Source organism: Mixophyes fleayi, chromosome 3 (assembly GCF_038048845.1).
Source record: "Mixophyes fleayi isolate aMixFle1 chromosome 3, aMixFle1.hap1, whole genome shotgun sequence".
Classification (NCBI taxonomy): Eukaryota; Metazoa; Chordata; class Amphibia; order Anura; family Limnodynastidae; genus Mixophyes; species Mixophyes fleayi.
Genome location: NC_134404.1, coordinates 299263296 through 299282064, shown reverse-complemented (window position 1 = coordinate 299282064; position 18769 = coordinate 299263296). Strand labels below are relative to the sequence as shown.

General features: G+C 39.4%; 1 protein-coding gene across 1 annotated transcript in view; it reads right to left on the bottom strand.

Annotated features, from left to right (window-relative positions):
• The window catches only part of REL (REL proto-oncogene, NF-kB subunit), a 54588-nt gene that overhangs the window by 6999 nt on the left and 28820 nt on the right, over window positions 1-18769 (bottom strand). Inside the window, exons 6-10 of the mRNA XM_075203860.1 lie at window positions 7852-7992; window positions 6433-6537; window positions 4428-4640; window positions 1404-1457; window positions 822-914 (exon numbers count right to left, since the gene is read on the bottom strand). Of these exons, the coding sequence (XP_075059961.1) occupies window positions 822-914; window positions 1404-1457; window positions 4428-4640; window positions 6433-6537; window positions 7852-7992 (606 nt within the window). The remainder of the gene's footprint in view (window positions 1-821; window positions 915-1403; window positions 1458-4427; window positions 4641-6432; window positions 6538-7851; window positions 7993-18769) is intronic.

Sequence of the window (18769 nt, the reverse complement as noted above, 5' to 3'; positions counted from 1 at the left end):
GTCAATTTGTGGTCTGAACCACTATCAATTCACTATTGGTGACATCACTTGGAGTATGAGGTACAAGAACTGGCCACCTCCACTGTGTGTAGGTGACGGTGAGGCATGAAGTTAGTGACAAAGCTGGGAGGGTCCGCACTGTGTTTGATCAGGTTGTCCTTTGGCTACTGCCTTATTTACATATTAGTAAATCTTTCTGTATGTATGCTTTTATAACCACAAATGTTATTCTGTAACATTAACACACATCAGTCACTTTGACATCAAGCAGCAGACTGGCAGTCAGTATTTTAAGGACAGTAATGGGATTACTTTCTTTAGTAAAATGACTCTTAACAGTAGGTATACAGTAAATCCAGTGATTAGCGTCCATACAAAGAACAAAACTTTTTACAAAAGATTCTACTGCACACGATACTGACACACACACACACACACACACACACACACACAGTGACACACACGTCAATTTAACAGCAGTCAATTAACCTACTAGTATGTTTTTGGAGTGTACGGGGAAACCAGAGCACCCGGAGGAACCCCACGCAAACACGGGGAGAACATACAAACTCCACATAGATAAGGCCATGGTCAGAATCAAACTCATGACCCCATTGCTGTGAGGCAGAAGTGCTAACCAAGTCTTGGATGATAAATGTCTATATTTAATATGTGATACCTGTTCCCTCTGCAGTCTCAGGGAAATCAGGATTTGGTTGGCTGTTGCCTGACAACCAATCAAAATCCTGGATTCAGTACATCCCTACTAAACAAGAACATTAAATAATGGTAACAAAATGTAAAATGTCTAGTGTTAATACCTTTTTTTATGGGTCGTTCTCTAGCATGTAATGATGATGGTAGTGTTATCAATGGCTTTGTTCCTTTTTGAAATTGTTGGCCTCGTAGATAATCTACAACAGACACAAGTTGTTATTAATACAATTCACTAAACATAATCATATGCAATAGTCAGGCAAAACTGTGAAGGCAGCCACACACTGGGCCAATCCGGACAGGATCACTTTCCAGTTTGGTAACACATACTGTAGTAGTGGTTAAATTGGAAATATTTGTGCATTTATTGCACAGGCCAAGCAGATAGATCATGTAGGGGCCAGATAGTAAGATCGGACGATGACCATACACACGGGACGACCATGATCATCTGCCAACTGCACTTACAGGCATGTCCGATAATGATCGATCAATGTTCATCTAATCATTACTGGCCATCTAACTTGATTTGAAACCATAAACACAACAATACTATTGCTTGTATATTCAACATACAGACAGGGCACCATTAGTTTGGTTGAATAGTAACTAATGCGGTCTTCAACCGACTAGATTTTCTGTCCACAGTCATATTATCTTACAGGTAACACTGTATTCTTACTCACCACAAAAATCATATAGCACCTCCTCATTTTTTTTCATCTTCTTTGCATAATGGTCTAAATAAATTTCAAACAAAAAATATATTATTCCAAACATTCATGGATGACAAGCATTGACATTAATATCTACTGTTATACTTTCAGTAATATTAATGCATAGATATTGTTTGACTAATTGAACTCATTTTATTGGAAACATTTAGAACACTGCCATTCAACATTTACATTTTTGAGAATTAAATATTCTGACTTTCTAATATTTCTCTTTCTTTGACAACTCAGCAAAAAATAAAAGTAAAATGTAAGGGACTGAACCCTTTAAGAGAGAAAAAAAAAGAAAAGATGTCCAGTTTCCGTCAGTACAGCAATACTTGATCCAGGATGCTCCCCCCCCCTTCTGAGTGCTCCAATAATGGCCCAGGGCCCCAGTCCCACTCTCCTACTGAGGCAGGCAGTGGTGTTGTCAATGCCCCAACTCTGTGATGTTCCCATTTGTAAGATCACAGGGAAGAGAGATCAATGTCTGTTTGAATTAGAGAAGAGATAGTAGAAGCAAGGAAGACATTCCCGGTCCGCTGGAGTTTTTGGGGAGACCTCCTGGATCTGAGTTATGGATGACGGAAGCAGAGTATATCTTGGTATTTTTTCCTATCTTAATAAACTCCAATCAGCTGTGTATGAGTATGATGGTGGTTAAAAACAGGGGCATAGCATTTTAGGGCCCCAAGGATGAAAAAAACCCACATAGTATTTGACATGGAAGGTGGGCCCAATCGCAGATGCAGCTACTGCTATTATGGCACTTACCCTTTTGGTTAGATGGCTTGAGGAGATTTAAAATTAGAAGTTGGGTGGGAGGAGGGGGTGGTGAAGAGAAGCAGTGTGCAACACAGTGTGGTCAGGGACCAGGGCTTAGTGAAGGGAAATGGGGGAGGAGTGGGTGGAGAGTTTAGAATAGATGATAGGGAGATAATGAGAAGGTGGATAAAATTAAATGTCAGCAAAAATATCAAATGTATGGTAACAAAATGCTAGGAGTGTTCCAAACAAAATAGGTCAACTAGAATTACTGATTTTGGGAGGGAATTTTGACACTGGGCATAAACAAGACTTGGCTGGATGACTTGGTTGGAAGTGATTTTGGAAGGATATAGCATGTTTAGCAAGGATAGGAAAGATAGGGACGTTGGAGGGGTCTGTCTGTATGTAAAAACCTGTTTAGAGACCTAGACCAGTGTGTTAAAGAAAGCCAGTTCAGTAATTGCTAGACCACTATTTCTTAACAACAGAAAACATATACACTCCCAGGCGCAAAGATAAATTAGTACAGTGCATTAGACATTAAAATCAATATATTTCATCAAACTGCCCACAGGGGGCTAAAATATCCAGGTTCGGACCTAAGGATATCTAATGTATATTATACATAAATTCCTACAGTAAACACTACCATTGGTATAGTCCAAAATAAATATCTATTTCTTATACTTATGGGCTCCCTCATAACTGGGTCAGTACCACAAGGTTGAGTCACATTTGCTTTCCCTCAATCTATAAAAAGGGAGCAGACTCAAGACCATTAAATTACACACAACTAATGACAAACTAACCAGTCTGCACATTGTTTGAAGGTAATCTTAGGTGTGCTATTCCCAAATATATTGTAGAAAATAATTTGACAGTGTCAGCACGGCTTCATGAAGGAACAGTAACCTAACAAATATGATACATTTTTTTCAACAAGGTTCAAACTGGATCTTGGTTCATGTGATGAAGCATTTGAATTTTGAGAGAAAGTTTGAGACTGCTCCAATGAACGGTCTGGTACATAAGATGAGAGTATAAGGACAAGGGAAAAATGTATATATATGGGAATATTTGTTGTGAACCACAGGGATCAATATTGGGCCCTGTCCTGTACAATCTTTTTATTTACGACCTTGTAGATAGCCTAGAAAGTAAGGTGTCCATATTTGCAGACAACAGTAACTTACTACAGAAAGAGTTAGACAAAATAGCAAACTTGTCTGAGAAATGGCAGATTAAATCTAACATAGATAAATGTAGGGTTATACATCCATGCCATGGATAACGGTGCTAATTATACATTAAAGAGATGCATAAAAAGGGGGGCAAATGCCCGTGATACAAACAAACATAGTATCATTGTATAAGTCACTAGTTAGACAACATCTTGAACCTACAGTTTTAGTCATCTCAATATAAGAAGGACAGAGGACAACTATGAAAAGAGGTTTTAGAGGTAGGCATCCTCACTGATAAAAGGAATTAAAAAGTTACATTATAAAGAGAAGCTAGAAAAACTAGGTTTGTTTTCTGTATAAAAAAAACACATTAGAAGTGAATCAAATTAATATGTCAAGATATAAGGGTCATTAATAAGAAATGTAAGAAAGATATTTTCAGCATAGGGATGGGTTATTTGCTGTAAGGGTGGTTAAGCTGTGGCATTCCTTACCACCTGTGGTGTTAATGGGAAATTCACTAACAATTTAAAAATATATTGTGTCTTTCTTATTCAAAGCAGTGGTCGAAATGAAAATTCAGAAGTGGTGGTATGGAAAATGTAAGCAAATGGAATTTAAAGTTTTACATTTAAAGCAGTAGGAGAAGTGGCGGTATGACATAGCACCTTATACCAGTCTACTTCCATCACCTTATTAGGGGAGGATATTATCAGGGTGATCCATCCAGGGATATTATCTGATTGCCATCTTGGGGGCCAGGAATGTATTGGCAACTGTATAAGGGTTTTGTTTTGCCTTTATTTGGATCAACACAATAATAATTTATGAATGGTTAACCTTGATGGACCTGTGTCTTTTTCATCTTTACAAATTATGTAACCACGTAAGTAAATAAGTCTTTAATTTTACATATGTGTTTATAAGAATATAACAAACTGTGCAATAACAAATGTATTTAAAACTGGTATATATTATTAGACTTAGAAAACCTATTTTTTCAGTTTATTGGTTCAATTTTTAAACATGTTAACATTTTCACCTTTTTCACAGGGAATGTATCTGAAATCCATAGGTTCACTGACTTCTTGGTCAGATGGCCTTCTAAGCTGCATTTTCACTGTTGTGACTTCGGTGATATGGAAGGGAAACGAAGGAGTCTTAAATACAATGGCAACTTGGCGGTGTACATCAGCTTGTCCAAATTGTCCTTTGTCTTCCCAGTTGTCAGTAAAAAAACGTACCTGAATGTCATCTATGCAGAGTAATAACAGGAGATAATAAGAATAGTATCACTATAAATAATGCTGCTCTGAAAATCACAGTGGAAAATGCAGTAAGGACATACAAATTCTCAGAATATCAAAGGAATGGTTTATGGCTGTTGTGGGCAAGGTAATATTTTAGAGATGGGCAAACAGCTAAAGCCCCATGTTAATGACTGAAGACAAAACAAGCTAAAGAAAAAAGAAAGAAGAAGAAAGAAGAAGAAACAAAATAAGCCGCTCACACTACTGATTGGCACAACCTTACTCACATTTTGCCATGACAAAAAAAATAGCGATACCCGCATTTTGACAATAGGAAATTGAAACTGTTGAAAATTGGAACATGGTGGTATCAGAATCACTATAGGGAGAATCACAAATGGTTTCTGGTCAGGAGAGATAATGAGGAACATCAGGAGGGTCACATGTGGGCAGACTTCCCAAATGTCCCGATTTATATGGGACAGTCCTGCTTCGAGTGCTCTGTCCTGCCTGCGGACAGCTTTGTCCCGCCGGTCAGAAAGGTGTGTTCACTATTACTCTACATCGCAGAGCAGCAGGGAGCGGGTGCTGCATTCACCTGCCACTGGTGTGCAGCAATGAATAAATAGTTTGAGGGAAGTGGAGGGGGGTAACATGTGCCCTGCACTTCTGAAACACTGTGCTGGCCCACAGGGTCCTGTCATCCTATGACCATGCCCCATCGTCATTTGGCCCCATACCAATTGTGACATGGCAGCACCCCTCAGCTGTATGTCCCAGTTTGAAGTGCTGCAAAGTTGGGAGTTAAGGAAGGAGTGACATTGGAAAAATAGTGGTAAGGCCTATATTAGGGAATTTAGACTGTAAGCTCCAATGGGGCAGGGACCGATGTGAATGAGTTCTCTGTACAGCGCTGTGGAATTAGTGGTATAAATAATGATGATGATGATGATGAAGGCCTAGTGCAGGTTGTTGGAGGAAGAACTAGTAAGTATTACACTGGAATTAGCATCAGACCAGTATTCTAATTATATATGATCATTCCCTACATTTTCCTGCATAGTGAATAATCTACTCTTAACTTTTCTCTGATCTATTAGTCTCCTGTACGTTACCATACTGCACATCACTATATATTACCCTACCATAATCTAGAGCACAATGTATATCTGTATAAATTATAGTTCAATTACAATAATATATGCTTGGGGATATATCACCAAACCAATACACTGGGCTGTTCAAGCACATTAAACTGTAGTTCTCACTTCCACAAATAGGAGTCAAACCAATATTCACTAGAATGCAACCAATCAATTTTCTAGGATCTCAGGACACTCTATGCCTCAGGGGTTACCGATTTCACTAGTTCCCTAGTTCTTTCATAATGGTTAAGCTAAAAATGGTAAAAGTATACAAGTCTACTGAAACAAACTATGGCGGAGAGAAGTTATTAAATATATATTTTAGTCATGTATGATATTATATTATAATTATATTTGCTATGTCAAAGCTCCAATTACTTAAATCTGAATAAATTCAAAACTACATTGATAGGGAATTAAACTGATAAAGAAGTATATGCGCAAAATATGAAGGGGTGTCTATCAGTGCACTGTTGCTTTCAAATTAGGCCATCTTCATAGATATTTAAAATGATAAAACTATAATTATTTTTTGTTTGTTTTTTTACTATCAGCTTTCATTTGAGTCATGGGAAAGAAAATTATAAAATATTCTGAAGATTTGTCAGTACCATAACTGCAGTAGCTAGTCCACAATATAATTAGAGGGTACCTTTTTGAACTTTATCACACAGCAGGAATATTTCATCGCCTCCGGCTGCAGTCCCACAGTTCTTATTCACGCGACAGATCCGCAGCTCAGCGGTGTTGGGAGCACCTGAAATGACAAATTTGTTTCATCCTTAAGAAATATTTTCATTTTTAGCGCCATTATTATTGTCCATTATTTATAAAATGGCAACGTTTTCTACTGTACAATAAAGAAAACTAATCAAATGTACAGAGATAACAATATATGTACATACATTGAAACATAGTTGCATAAATTTCTGGGAGTCCTCCCGGACTTCCGCGAGAGCAGGGCAACCTCCCGAGTCCTGGACACACTTAATTAATAAAATGGCGGGGGCGAGGCTTATGACGCGAATCAGGTGTCATTGTGGCCCTGCCCCCTGCCATAATAGGCTAGAACTGATGATGTGTGTTTAGGGGGCAGGGCCAAATGATGTGATTCGTCAAGCCCCACCCCCACACTTCCACCTGCCCCCCAATTCTCCTGGAGGCAAACTTGCCAAAGTTGTCAACTATGTAACAAATCTCGTTACAGAGTGTGCTTATTGTGGGCATGTGCAGTACAAATTAACATACTTTACACTAACGTACGCCAAACTCAACATGAGCCCCATACTGTATAAGTAGAAACAAATAGATCAAGATTTGTTCATATTGGACACAGATCCAGCAAATACAGCCATAGTTATTCCTAAATTAATTAGGATTATTTTCAGCCTTCTAAATCAAATTACACCAAGTAATATAACATAGAAAATGGTTTCGGGAACAACTATCTGGCATAGCCTGAGATATCAGTTTGGGATAATTATGGCTACCACTGCAGGTGGTGCTGCATGTACAATGAGAAAGATTCCCACTCTCCTACATCAGAAAGCAAGAAGATAAAGACTGCTCAGAACTTAGACAGTAACCTCCACTGCTCTGGCATGCTTAAATTACAGTACTTAAGGGATTCAAATACATATTCTGCTATCATCTGATGTTGGAGATAAGGGAGAGAAGTAAATGTCACCATACATATACTGTATATATAAGAAGATCATGTGACCTACCCATGCATACATCTGTCATTTAAAAGAAAACTTACAAAACATATAAAATGATAGGCAATGTAACTAATTACCTATGAAAGTAAAATGGTGAACTGAATAGACACAATGCTACAGTATAGGTTAGTTTTGCTATATGTTAAATAAATGATGTCAGATAGACATGCAACTATAAAATAGCTAAAAATGTAAACAGATTATTATATTGGTATGTATACACATTTTGAAGAAAAAAAAAAGTAATAGATCCATATTAATGTATTAAATTCACTAAAAAAAAATAATAAAAAAAATGATCAATCTTAAAAAAACAGAAAGCAAATAAATCTAAGTATTCACAAACTTACGATTGTCATAAATTGGGTTGGAAACAATTGGTGCCAAGGCTATAGTATAGTTTCCATCTGCGTCCTGGAGAAACACTTGGAAGCACAACCGCACGACATTCAGGTCATAATCCTCAATAGTGATCAGTTGGTCATTCGGAACTGCAGGGACAAAGGAATTATGAAATGTATTAGTAGTACATAACTGCAAGTGTACAGCAAAATCCAATGCATGGGCTGGGCATTGTATCCTCAAGAACACAGAAATTCTTAGGAGAGTTCTGATACTTTCAAGAGTGTCATCACCGCTTTGATCAAAGGTGCAAACATGCACTAAAACCATAGCAGCCAATCAGAGATTTGTAGTTATGATGTCTAACTAGCACTAGACAGGTATAAACTAATTGCCAATTGGATCCCTGCCGACAGTCCCAGTTTTCTTGGAACAGCCCTGAGATTGAGTATTCAAAAGGAGTTTGACCTTGCTAGCAATTGAAAAAAAAACAAAAAACAAAACATGATTTGGGTGGACTGAGTAGTTCAGCGGTATGGTCTAATTTGTTCTGATTTTCAAACTGGTAATGTTGGCAAGTAGGTGAATGACTGCAATATATTTAGGGGCCCATTCAATTTGGCCATGTTTGTGTAGGAATAACGTGGCACTAATTGTATTACTGTTAATATGGTCATTTTAACCCGGATTTTATATTGCAGTCCTGAGGGATGCAAGCAAAAATCAGCGTAAAATTACCGTACTCACGGTAATACTGCGCACTTTTACTGTAGTAATGGTAATAGTGCGCAGGCTGCGTTATTCCTGGAATAACGCGGTCGTATTGAATCGGCCCCTTAGTGTAGAGTTACCCCTTTGAGCAACGAACAACACTCAGTGGGGAAAATTTATGTAAATTAGTGCACTAGAAAATTGTGATTTTATTCATCATTTCTCTAGAACAATTTAGAAAATGTCAGCAAACGTTTTATTGAATGATATAAATAACACCATTTTCCTGTTCACCATTTTTTTTTTTTTTATAAATGCCCCATAATATAATATAGCTGAAACATAATATATAAGAAAAGAAGCACACACTAAACATTTTTTACAAATGTAACAAGTAATAGCCACTTGTCTTGCTGGAAAGCACAGAGCAAGCCTTAAAAATAAAGGAAGGCATTGAAGAGGGACATGTACAGGCCAGTATATAAACAATTGTAAAAGTGCACAAATATGCAGAGAATTTAAAATAGTGAACAACCCCTGTGCAGCTATAAGTGTACCTAGTGACATACACACAACATACTTGTGTCTACAGGGAATTTCAATAAACAAATATCCACCAAGGATTAATTTAAGGATTTTCTTGATCCCTGGTAAGTATTCATTCATTGAACCTCCAGCTGTGATCAGAATTTGACAACCAAAATCTGTCGAGTCTCATTGGTTCCGGGCAATTTGGTCCAACCACCAAACAGATCCATGGCTTTATCTATTCAAACATAATAATTAAATATATTTATAATACAATTTCCTGCATCTCTACTGCAAACAACCGGAACACTCAATTGAGATAGGTGTGACAGGACCGGGCCACAATTGTGACAGAGACACAGCTGGGGAGCCACTATTGAAGGCCAGCTCACCTCCACTCCCACTCCAACCTCCTGGCCCAGTGCCCAACAAAGTTTAAGAAACAGAGACACAGGGGTTTACACGGGGATGGGAAACGCTGTGGGAATTTGACCATGGATATAAGGAGCCACTCAAGGCAGGGGAGGGGGTATTCATTGATTCTCGGAAGGTGCAGACTTTCGGTTCTCTACCAGCAGACCCAGTGATCACCACTGTCCTGTATCCGGGGAAGCAGGCTGTTGCTCCATCTTGGGACCTGTCATCTCACTCCATCGGGAGTTACTCACCAAGTTCTGGGTAAATTGGTGCGCACCACAGAAGTGGGGAGGCTTATACCCATTGCCCCACTACACTGGTGGAGAGTTGGCCAAGCGGCCAGGAACAGCAAGATACCAGGACTTTTGCCTGTGGAACTTTTGCATGGCTAAGGTGGGTGGGGAACCTTGCTGGGACTCCTACTGACGCTGGTGAATTGGTGACCTATTTTTTAAAGTGTGCAGTTTTATATTCTGTTGTTTTACTGTAAGAAAAGTAAAGATAATATTTTATCCTGCATTCGCCTGGGTGATTTCTGAATCTAAGGGGGAGTGGCAGGTAACTTAGTGAGCTTCGGTTCTAAAAACCCTGTATCCTCACAATAGGTAAAACGTTTTTGATACTAAGAATTTTTTTTTTTTTTTAAAATAATAGTATTTATGTTTTTAATGTCAATCTAAGCATTTATTTACCTACATTTTGCTTCCTCAAAGCCAGCTTGCCTCCTATAGGCCCCGTCCCTTGCCTCTACTCTGCAGTCATCTATGCTTTCACTTAAGGACTCAATAACACAGGCCTTAGGTATCTGTTTCCACACAGCTGTGACCTTTCATAGCAGCCTGCCAGCATTCCTTCAGGTATTGCTTCTCAGCAAATATCAGTAAATTGCAAATTGATGTTCACCTTGAACAAACTTACTGGATTCTGCACACTAATACAAATTTACAAGGTAGTTCTAATTAAAAGTACCCACCCAGTTTCTAGTCATGAAGAGTATCTTATGAACCACACAGTTTGTGGGTAAATGCACCCACTGCCTGCCTTGCCCAGAACAAGGGGCATACCTACTGCCCAGAACAAGGGGCATACCTACTGCCCAGAACAAGGAGCATACCTACTGCCCAGAACAGGGAGAATACCTACTGCCCAGAACAAGGGGCATACCTACTGCCCAGAAGAAGGAGCATACCTACTGCCCAGAAGAAGGAGCATACCTACTGCCCAGAACAAGGAGAATACCTACTGCCCAGAACAAGGAGAATACCTACTGCCCAGAACAAGGAGAATACCTACTGCTCAGAACAAGGGGCATACCTACTGCCCAGAACAAGGGGCATACCTACTGCTCAGAACAAGGGGCATACCTACTGCCCAGAACAAGGAGAATACCTACTGCCCAGAACAAGGGGCATACCTACTGCTCAGAACAAGGGGCATACCTACTGCCCAGAACAAGGGGCATACCTACTGCTCAGAACAAGGGGCATACCTACTGCCCAGAACAAGGAGCATACCTACTGCCCAGAACAAGGAGAATACCTACTGCCCAGAACAAGGAGAATACCTACTGCCCAGAATAAGGAGCATACCTACTGCCCAGAACAAGGAGCATACCTACTGCCCAGAACAAGGAGAATACCTACTGCCCAGAATAAGGAGCATACCAACTGCCCAGAACAAGGAGCATACCTACTGCCCAGAACAAGGAGCATACCTACAGTCCAATTTTTGGAACAGTCCTAATACATTTAGTAGTATGCTGTGTCTAGCTGTGATATCATGTGTTGAGAAGGGGTTGGACACTACATTCAGACACTGGAAATGTCGGCAGTTAACCTGTCGACATGAAAATGTTGGCAGGCTAAATGTCGACACTTCAATTGTGGGGACAGCTTCAAAATATTGACAGTGTGACTGTCAAAATTTACAATGTCGAAAATCACAATGCCGATATTAAAATTCCACTGTCGGAATTGTGATCACATCCGTTGGGAGGAGTAAAGATATTACTACAAAATACAGCCTACCAACACTTTAGGACAACACTCTTCATTTAATGACATTTCAATGTTTTACTACATTGCTAGAAATGCGTCTAGAAACACATATCATTAAGTGCACACGGAAAAGGTAAACGATCCCCCTTAAAATATAAGCTCAGGCCTGGTTTTTCTCAGAACCGATAAGTGTTAAAAAAAATAAAAAGTCCTATTTGCAGTGGAAAAAGTCTCTGTGTCCACCAGCATGCAAGGAAATGCCCCCATAGGAGTGCCATTACTTGCCCCTTGACAGAGCCGTCTTAACGCATGGGCTCACTGGGCAGTTGCCCGGGGGCCCCACGAGCATAGGGACCTCATAGGCTTGACCACTTTTCAGTATATTACTCCAGGCGATTGATCCAGAACCTCCAATCCCTCTTTTTTGAAACGTTTAGGTGGACTAACCACCTCAGTATCAGTTGTTATCTGTACATCTGATCTTGCTGTTGCGTTTACAGATCTTAACGAAAACAACATACACAAACTAATTGTACATAAGTGGGTGAGTGGTTGTGTAGGTAGGGCCCCAGTGCACTGCTTTGCCCAGGGGCCTATAATGCTATTAAGATGACCCTGGCCCTTGACTATCGATATTTTCATTTCTCCACAATTAGTACCCCATGTCCAATTAGAAAAACTTCCCGGGACCCAAATGGTGCATTAGATATCACAGCTACTGGCAGTAACTGACCCTTCTCTCGGGCCAAAAGCCAGGTGAAGTTTAAAAAAATACATTTTGGGCACTGAATGGTTGCCAATAGAGATGATTAAATGGGTGTCCTTTAACATGAAATAATTGCAATGGCACAAAACACAACCTGGCACAAAGAGGCTAGAAATGTACCCCCACCTAAAGTACATGTCTCAGTGGGATACCATGTACAATAGAAGGCACAAACAACATCCTCCTCAGCGTGGATATGGCTGACAACCCAGGCCTAGGAATAACATACAAACTTGCACTAGCGCTATGTGAGCGCTGCACATATAGGCACAGGTCACAAGTCTGCTTACAAAGGAAAATTCCAGTTAAAACAGCACAAAAGGCCTAATAAAATGTAATCACTTTGTAGGTAATCACAGATGTGTGCAGTTGAGATTGAAAAAATAAAGAACACTTTCATTCTTGAGTATTCCCTACAAATGAAGCTCGTTTGCTTCAACATTCTTTTTAAAGACTGAACTGATTTTACAGACCCACAAGTACACCAAAAACTATTTGGAAAATTTCAGCAGGGAAAGCAGTACTGAGTCATTCATGGCAATAACACAACTCACTGAAATTTGTGTGAAGAGCACAATCTGCATTTCTCAAAGGTAGAATTGACAAAAGCACCTTTCCATTGTGGTTTTGTAAGCTATGATGGTACTCCTACGTGGTATCGGGTTTGGAGATATTTTGCTACATTGGGATGGGCTACAGGGTGCATAATATGTAAGTAGTGCAATGTGTTCTGGATAGGTGACATTTTATAGTTCTCAAGATCTGGCCATGTTCCATTCTGCCTTCCTGAATGAACAGCCTCACTGGGAGGAACATAGATAGTTATCTGTGAAGACTGTATACTTAACAAGAAGCTCAATTCAGCTATATTAGATCACAAAAAAACAGCTCAATTAGATATCTAAAACTAGTCATCAAACATTGAAATGAGGTTCTGACAGCAGTAATGACTACAGTTATAGTCAAAGGAAGAGTGTAGCCAAATACAGTTTTATCCTGTTTGAAAGGCACACCTATATCACTAATGTATATGTTACTATCTAAAGAATAATCATAATTTCTTCTAGATATAACAATTTTACAACGGTACAGTACTCCTTTATCAGAGTGTGACGCTGGTCCCATTGTTGATTATGGAGAGCTATATTATCCTGACACTCATAAACTATTTATAGTAAACATACAGCACAGCCAGCATTAGGCGAACACCAGCCCTACCTGCAGACACTGCTTCACCTTTGCTAGAAAGATGCTCCAGTGTATTGATAGTGCAGGTAACCCACTAGAGGGCGATGTAGTGCAAACTTCTTTGACCCTATGGCAGGGTTTCCCAAACCCAGTCCTCAGGGCTCCCCAACAGTGCAGGTTTTCCGGATCACATGTGACATAATAAGGACCACCTGTGGATCTGTTACAATGTGTCAGTCAGTAATGAATACACCTGTGCTCCAGCAAGGTGATATGGAAAACCTGCACTGTTGGGGAGCCCTGAGGACTGGGTTTGGGAAACCCTGCCCTATGGGAAAGTGTGGCGGGAATTTTCAATATTTGAACTGGATGCAGCTTAACTATGGCCCTATGCTAGAGCACATCTTAATGCTAATTTCACCAATTCTATTTCTAATGCCAGCTATTTTGTAGCCATCTCTTCCTGCTTTACCAACAGCTTTATAAATGTGTTATATATAATGGATATATATCTGATATAAGATCCACTGGAGCTGTGCATGTCAGCATTATGTAAATGTTCCCTTGTATACAATTCACTCTTTCTCCTCTTTGTATTTTTATTTCCTGCCAGATTGTTCATACATAGCATTTTTCTAAATTATTTGACTACACTACTTTTACACAAATGACCTATGAATGTGAATAGCTTCATTTAATTTATATCTAGCTAAATGAACTCTGTGTATTTTCTAATTAGTTATTTACCTCAAAACCACTTAGTATAACAGCAGTGAGGAAGTAGCTATTGTGATTTGAAGACAAGGGACTAGATTTACTAAGCTGCGGGTTTGAAAAAGTGGGGATGTTGCCTATAGCAACCAATCAGATTCTAGCTTTCATTTATTTAGTGCCTTTTACAAAATGACAGCTAGAATCTGATTGGTTGCTATAGGCAACATCCCCACTTTTTGAAACCCGCAGCTTAGTAAATCTAGCCCAAGGTAATGTTACCACATTATTAAATGTGTAGGAATCGTTTCAGAGGCTGACACAGCCCACGCCATATTCCTCCATCAAACTGTTCAGCTCTTGTGAGGTTAATGTTAATAGTTTACATTTAAACGCAAATTCTATGTTGATAAGGTTAAACATTAACCATAGCTTACGAAATGACTTCCTATACACCCACAAATAAAGTGAGAGGAGAGAGATTCTGCCCACATTGTACTTTATACCAGGGTAAAATATCAAGTTTGCTGGAGCTGCAATTTTGGTCCGTCAAATGACGAGAAGGAAGCCATTTGCATAGCTGTATTTAATTTAGAGCACCCTAGAGGGTTTGTGTAGGTACATTTTTGGTGAGAAATTAAGAGTATGTTATACTACCTCTATTCTTCAACTAGAAATATGTTCGAGTCCCATTAAGAAATATCACATCAATTCAGGTCTGTTGCTTGTGCAGTGCATCCACAGTAGAAACGGTGTTCACAAATGTAAGAGTGCATAGATTTTACCACTAGTGTACTTTAGACATAGGCAACCTGTGGCTCTCCAAGTGCTGAAAGTCCCAGCAGGTCCTGCCAGTGGCTGGAGCATTTCTCACACTGCAAATGGTTAAGAGGGTAATGTATTTTATCTTCACACACCATGTTAAACATCAAATTTAACCATGTATCAATGAGGTGGGAAGTAGAAGAGGAAAAGCAGCCAAAAAGGAAATGTCTGTCAGAACATTCTCGTTCCCAACAGTTGGAGAGCTACGGTGTACCTAACCTGGTACTAGAAGACATTAAGGATATGAGCTGTCAGAACATTCTCGTTCCCAACAGTTGGAGAGCCACAGTGTACATAACCTGGTACTAGAAGACATTAAGGATATGAGCTGTCAGAACATTTTCGTTCCCAACAGGTGGAGAGCCACAGTGTACCTAACCTGGTACTAGAAGACATTAAGGATTTGAGCTGTCAGATGATTCTAGTGCCCAAAAGTTGGAGAGCCACGGTGTACCTAACCTGGTACTAGAAGACATTAAGGATATGAGCTGTCAGAACATTTTCGTTCCCAACAGGTGGAGAGCCACGGTGTACCTAACCTGGTACTAGAAGACATTAAGGATATGAGCTGTCAGAACATTTTCGTTCCCAACAGTTGGAGAGCCACAGTGTACCTAACCTGGTACTAGAAGACATTAAGGATTTGAGCTGTCAGATGATTCTAGTGCCCAACAGTTGGAGAGCCACAGTGTACCTAACCTGGTACTAGAAGACATTAAGGATATGAGCTGTCAGATGATTCTAGTGCCCAACAGTTGGAGAGCCACGGTGTACCTAACCTGGTACTAGAAGACATTAAGGATATGAGCTGTCAGAAGATTCTAGTGCCCAACAGTTGGAGAGCCACGGTGTACCTAACCTGGTACTAGAAGACATTAAGGATATGAGCTGTCAGAACATTCTCGTTCCCAACAGTTGGAGAGCCACAGTGTACCTAACCTGGTACTAGAAGACATTAAGGATATGAGCTGTCAGAACATTCTCGTTCCCAACAGGTGGAGAGCCACAGTGTACCTAACCTGGTACTAGAAGACATTAAGGATATGAGCTGTCAGAACATTCTCGTTCCCAACAGTTGGAGAGCCACAGTGTACATAACCTGGTAGTAGAAGACATTAAGGATATGAGCTGTCAGAAGATTCTAGTGCCCAACAGTTGGAGAGCCACGGTGTACCTAACCTGGTACTAGAAGACATTAAGGATATGAGCTGTCAGAACATTCTCGTTCCCAACAGTTGGAGAGCCACGGTGTACCTAACCTGGTACTAGAAGACATTAAGGATATGAAAAAGTTATAGACTATTGGTGTGTTTGAAATATGCTCCTTACCCAGGGTAAATGTAGTACCTACACAAGATGGATGACGTTTTTCGAGTTGATAATGAGGATTGTGACGTTTGTCACATATTTGTTTTACGCGCAAGATTTATGGTTTCTCATAACTTAAGATGCTTGAAAAACAAACACTGAAAACTAAGTGTGTAGATAATATATTTGCACATAATGAAATGGGCAACTACTTTAAATCACCCTTTATATTACTATCACAAGTAGCATCATTGACTCAGCAGTGCTTAAAAAGGGATTCATTCAGCTCAGAAAATAAACGTATTATTTTACATATACTAAACATACAACCTCTGAACTCATGCATCGCTGAACCTCACACTTCCTCTTTTGCTCTATCAGTATTAACTATTTGTTGTAATACATTTTAAGCTGGCAACTCCTTCCTGTCAGTTACATATCAATATGGTTTTGTCAAAAGCATCTTACACTGCATCCTGGGAATGGCTCCAAATCACAGATATGGAGTATGCAGTACATAGCCCTAGGGCTAGATTTACTAAAATGTGGGTTTGAAAAAGTGGAGATGTTGCCTATGGCAACCAATCAGATTCTAGCTTTCATTTATTTAGTGCATTCTACAAAATGACAGCTAGAATCTGATTGGTTGCTATAGGCAACATCTCCACTTTTTCAAACCCGCAGTTTAGTAAATATACCCCCTAAACTTCTTGGCAGGAGTCTATGCTTATCTACTTACAGTAGATATTAAAGATGAGTAAACATGTCCTACTTAATACCAACAACCAAATTCTAAGGACAAAGCCCCTTTCCTTTCAGCTACAATTATTAGAACATATGTTTACCAGTTATCCATAAATTCCAGGGAGAATTGTACGTCTTACAGATCTGCCCCTGACGCAGGTAGATTTTTTGGGGGGTTTTCCAAAGACTAAAATGTGAGCGTGCAAATGAAAAAGTATTTTGGGTTTGTGTGTTCTGCAGTTCATAATTGAGCCCTATTACGTACCCTCATGGTTCCAAGTGGTGTATGTAAAAGCAAGATGACTTGTAATAAATTTCTAAAGACTCTAAAAGGTAATAACTTCTTAAAAGTGTTTTTACCATTAACAAACGTACAGCTCTGTCATACTAGGCTGGAGACACTGAAGCACACTGAATGCATTGCAGGCCGTGAACAAGTGCTGAGCACAAAGCAATTGTCGGCTTCTAAATGGAAAATGTGTGAGGTTAAGATAGACACATTTGTAGTAAAACAGGAAGTTTAGCTGTTTAAAAAGGAAAGGAACACACAGTACACAGAAGTACTTGCCATATAAAAAAAAAATTGAATTGGTCTGCAAATCTACGAACGGTAATATTCCATTAGACCTGGGGAATAAATCAAATGTGCAGGTGGCTGACATTTACGCCTCACTGCACTTGCAGACATGTGTCTCCTGATCATGTGAGAAGAAACACATTTATGATTAAAATAGGGAAATGTATTCCTTTGAAAATGTCTGCAAATAGATTTTTGTTATTCCAGAAACTAATATTTACGCAATGCAGAGTCATAGGGGATTATGTAGTATTGCATGTAAGTGCATTAGCATGTAGGACAAAAAAAGGAGTAAATGTTCTCCGGGACAAACCATGTTATAATGCAAGGGGTGCAAATTAGTTTATTGTTTTGTACATAAGAAAAATACTGGCTGTTTTTTCATGTAACACACAAATACTTGATAGCTTTATTTTTATACAGAAATTTAAAGTTGATCTAGGACATGCCTTATCCGAACTATAAATCTGCCATCACATTTTAAATTTACTTCCCCCTCCAATGTAACATGGTTTTGCCCCAGTGCATAGGTACTTCTTTTTAATGGTTTGCTCTCCTTAATGACTCAGGCCCTTTGTGTTTTGCATACAACTTTTCATAGTGTGCACTGTACAACTTGCGCCCGTATGTCTAGTTGCACTTACAGCCCCTTGCACTTTGAGAGGTAGGTGAGGGATATTCACTTGCAAGTGCAGTAAGGGAATCTGACGCATGTTAACCTAGCCCCTTTCAGATGGATCCTCTTTGGAGTTGCACCTATCTTTAGATACACATTTTAGGACGCCCACCCTCACTGACTGCACAGGCTGTATTTAAATAATTTCTTATCGTTTTTTCAGACAGTATGATCTGAGGAAGACTTGTAAATGAAATATACACTGAGGGCCTGAGTCATTAAGGCAAAAAAAGGAGTAAATGTTCTCTGGGACAAACCATGTTACAAAGAAAGGGGTGCAAATTAGTTTATTATTTTGCACATAAGTTAAATACTGGCTGTTTTTTCATCTAGCACACAAATACTTGATAGCTTTATTATTACACTGAAATTTAAAGTTGATCTAGGACATGTCCTACCCCAATTATGAATCTGTCCCCACATTTTAAATTTACCTCCCCCTCCAATGTAACATGGTTTTTCCTAGGTGTAAATGTTA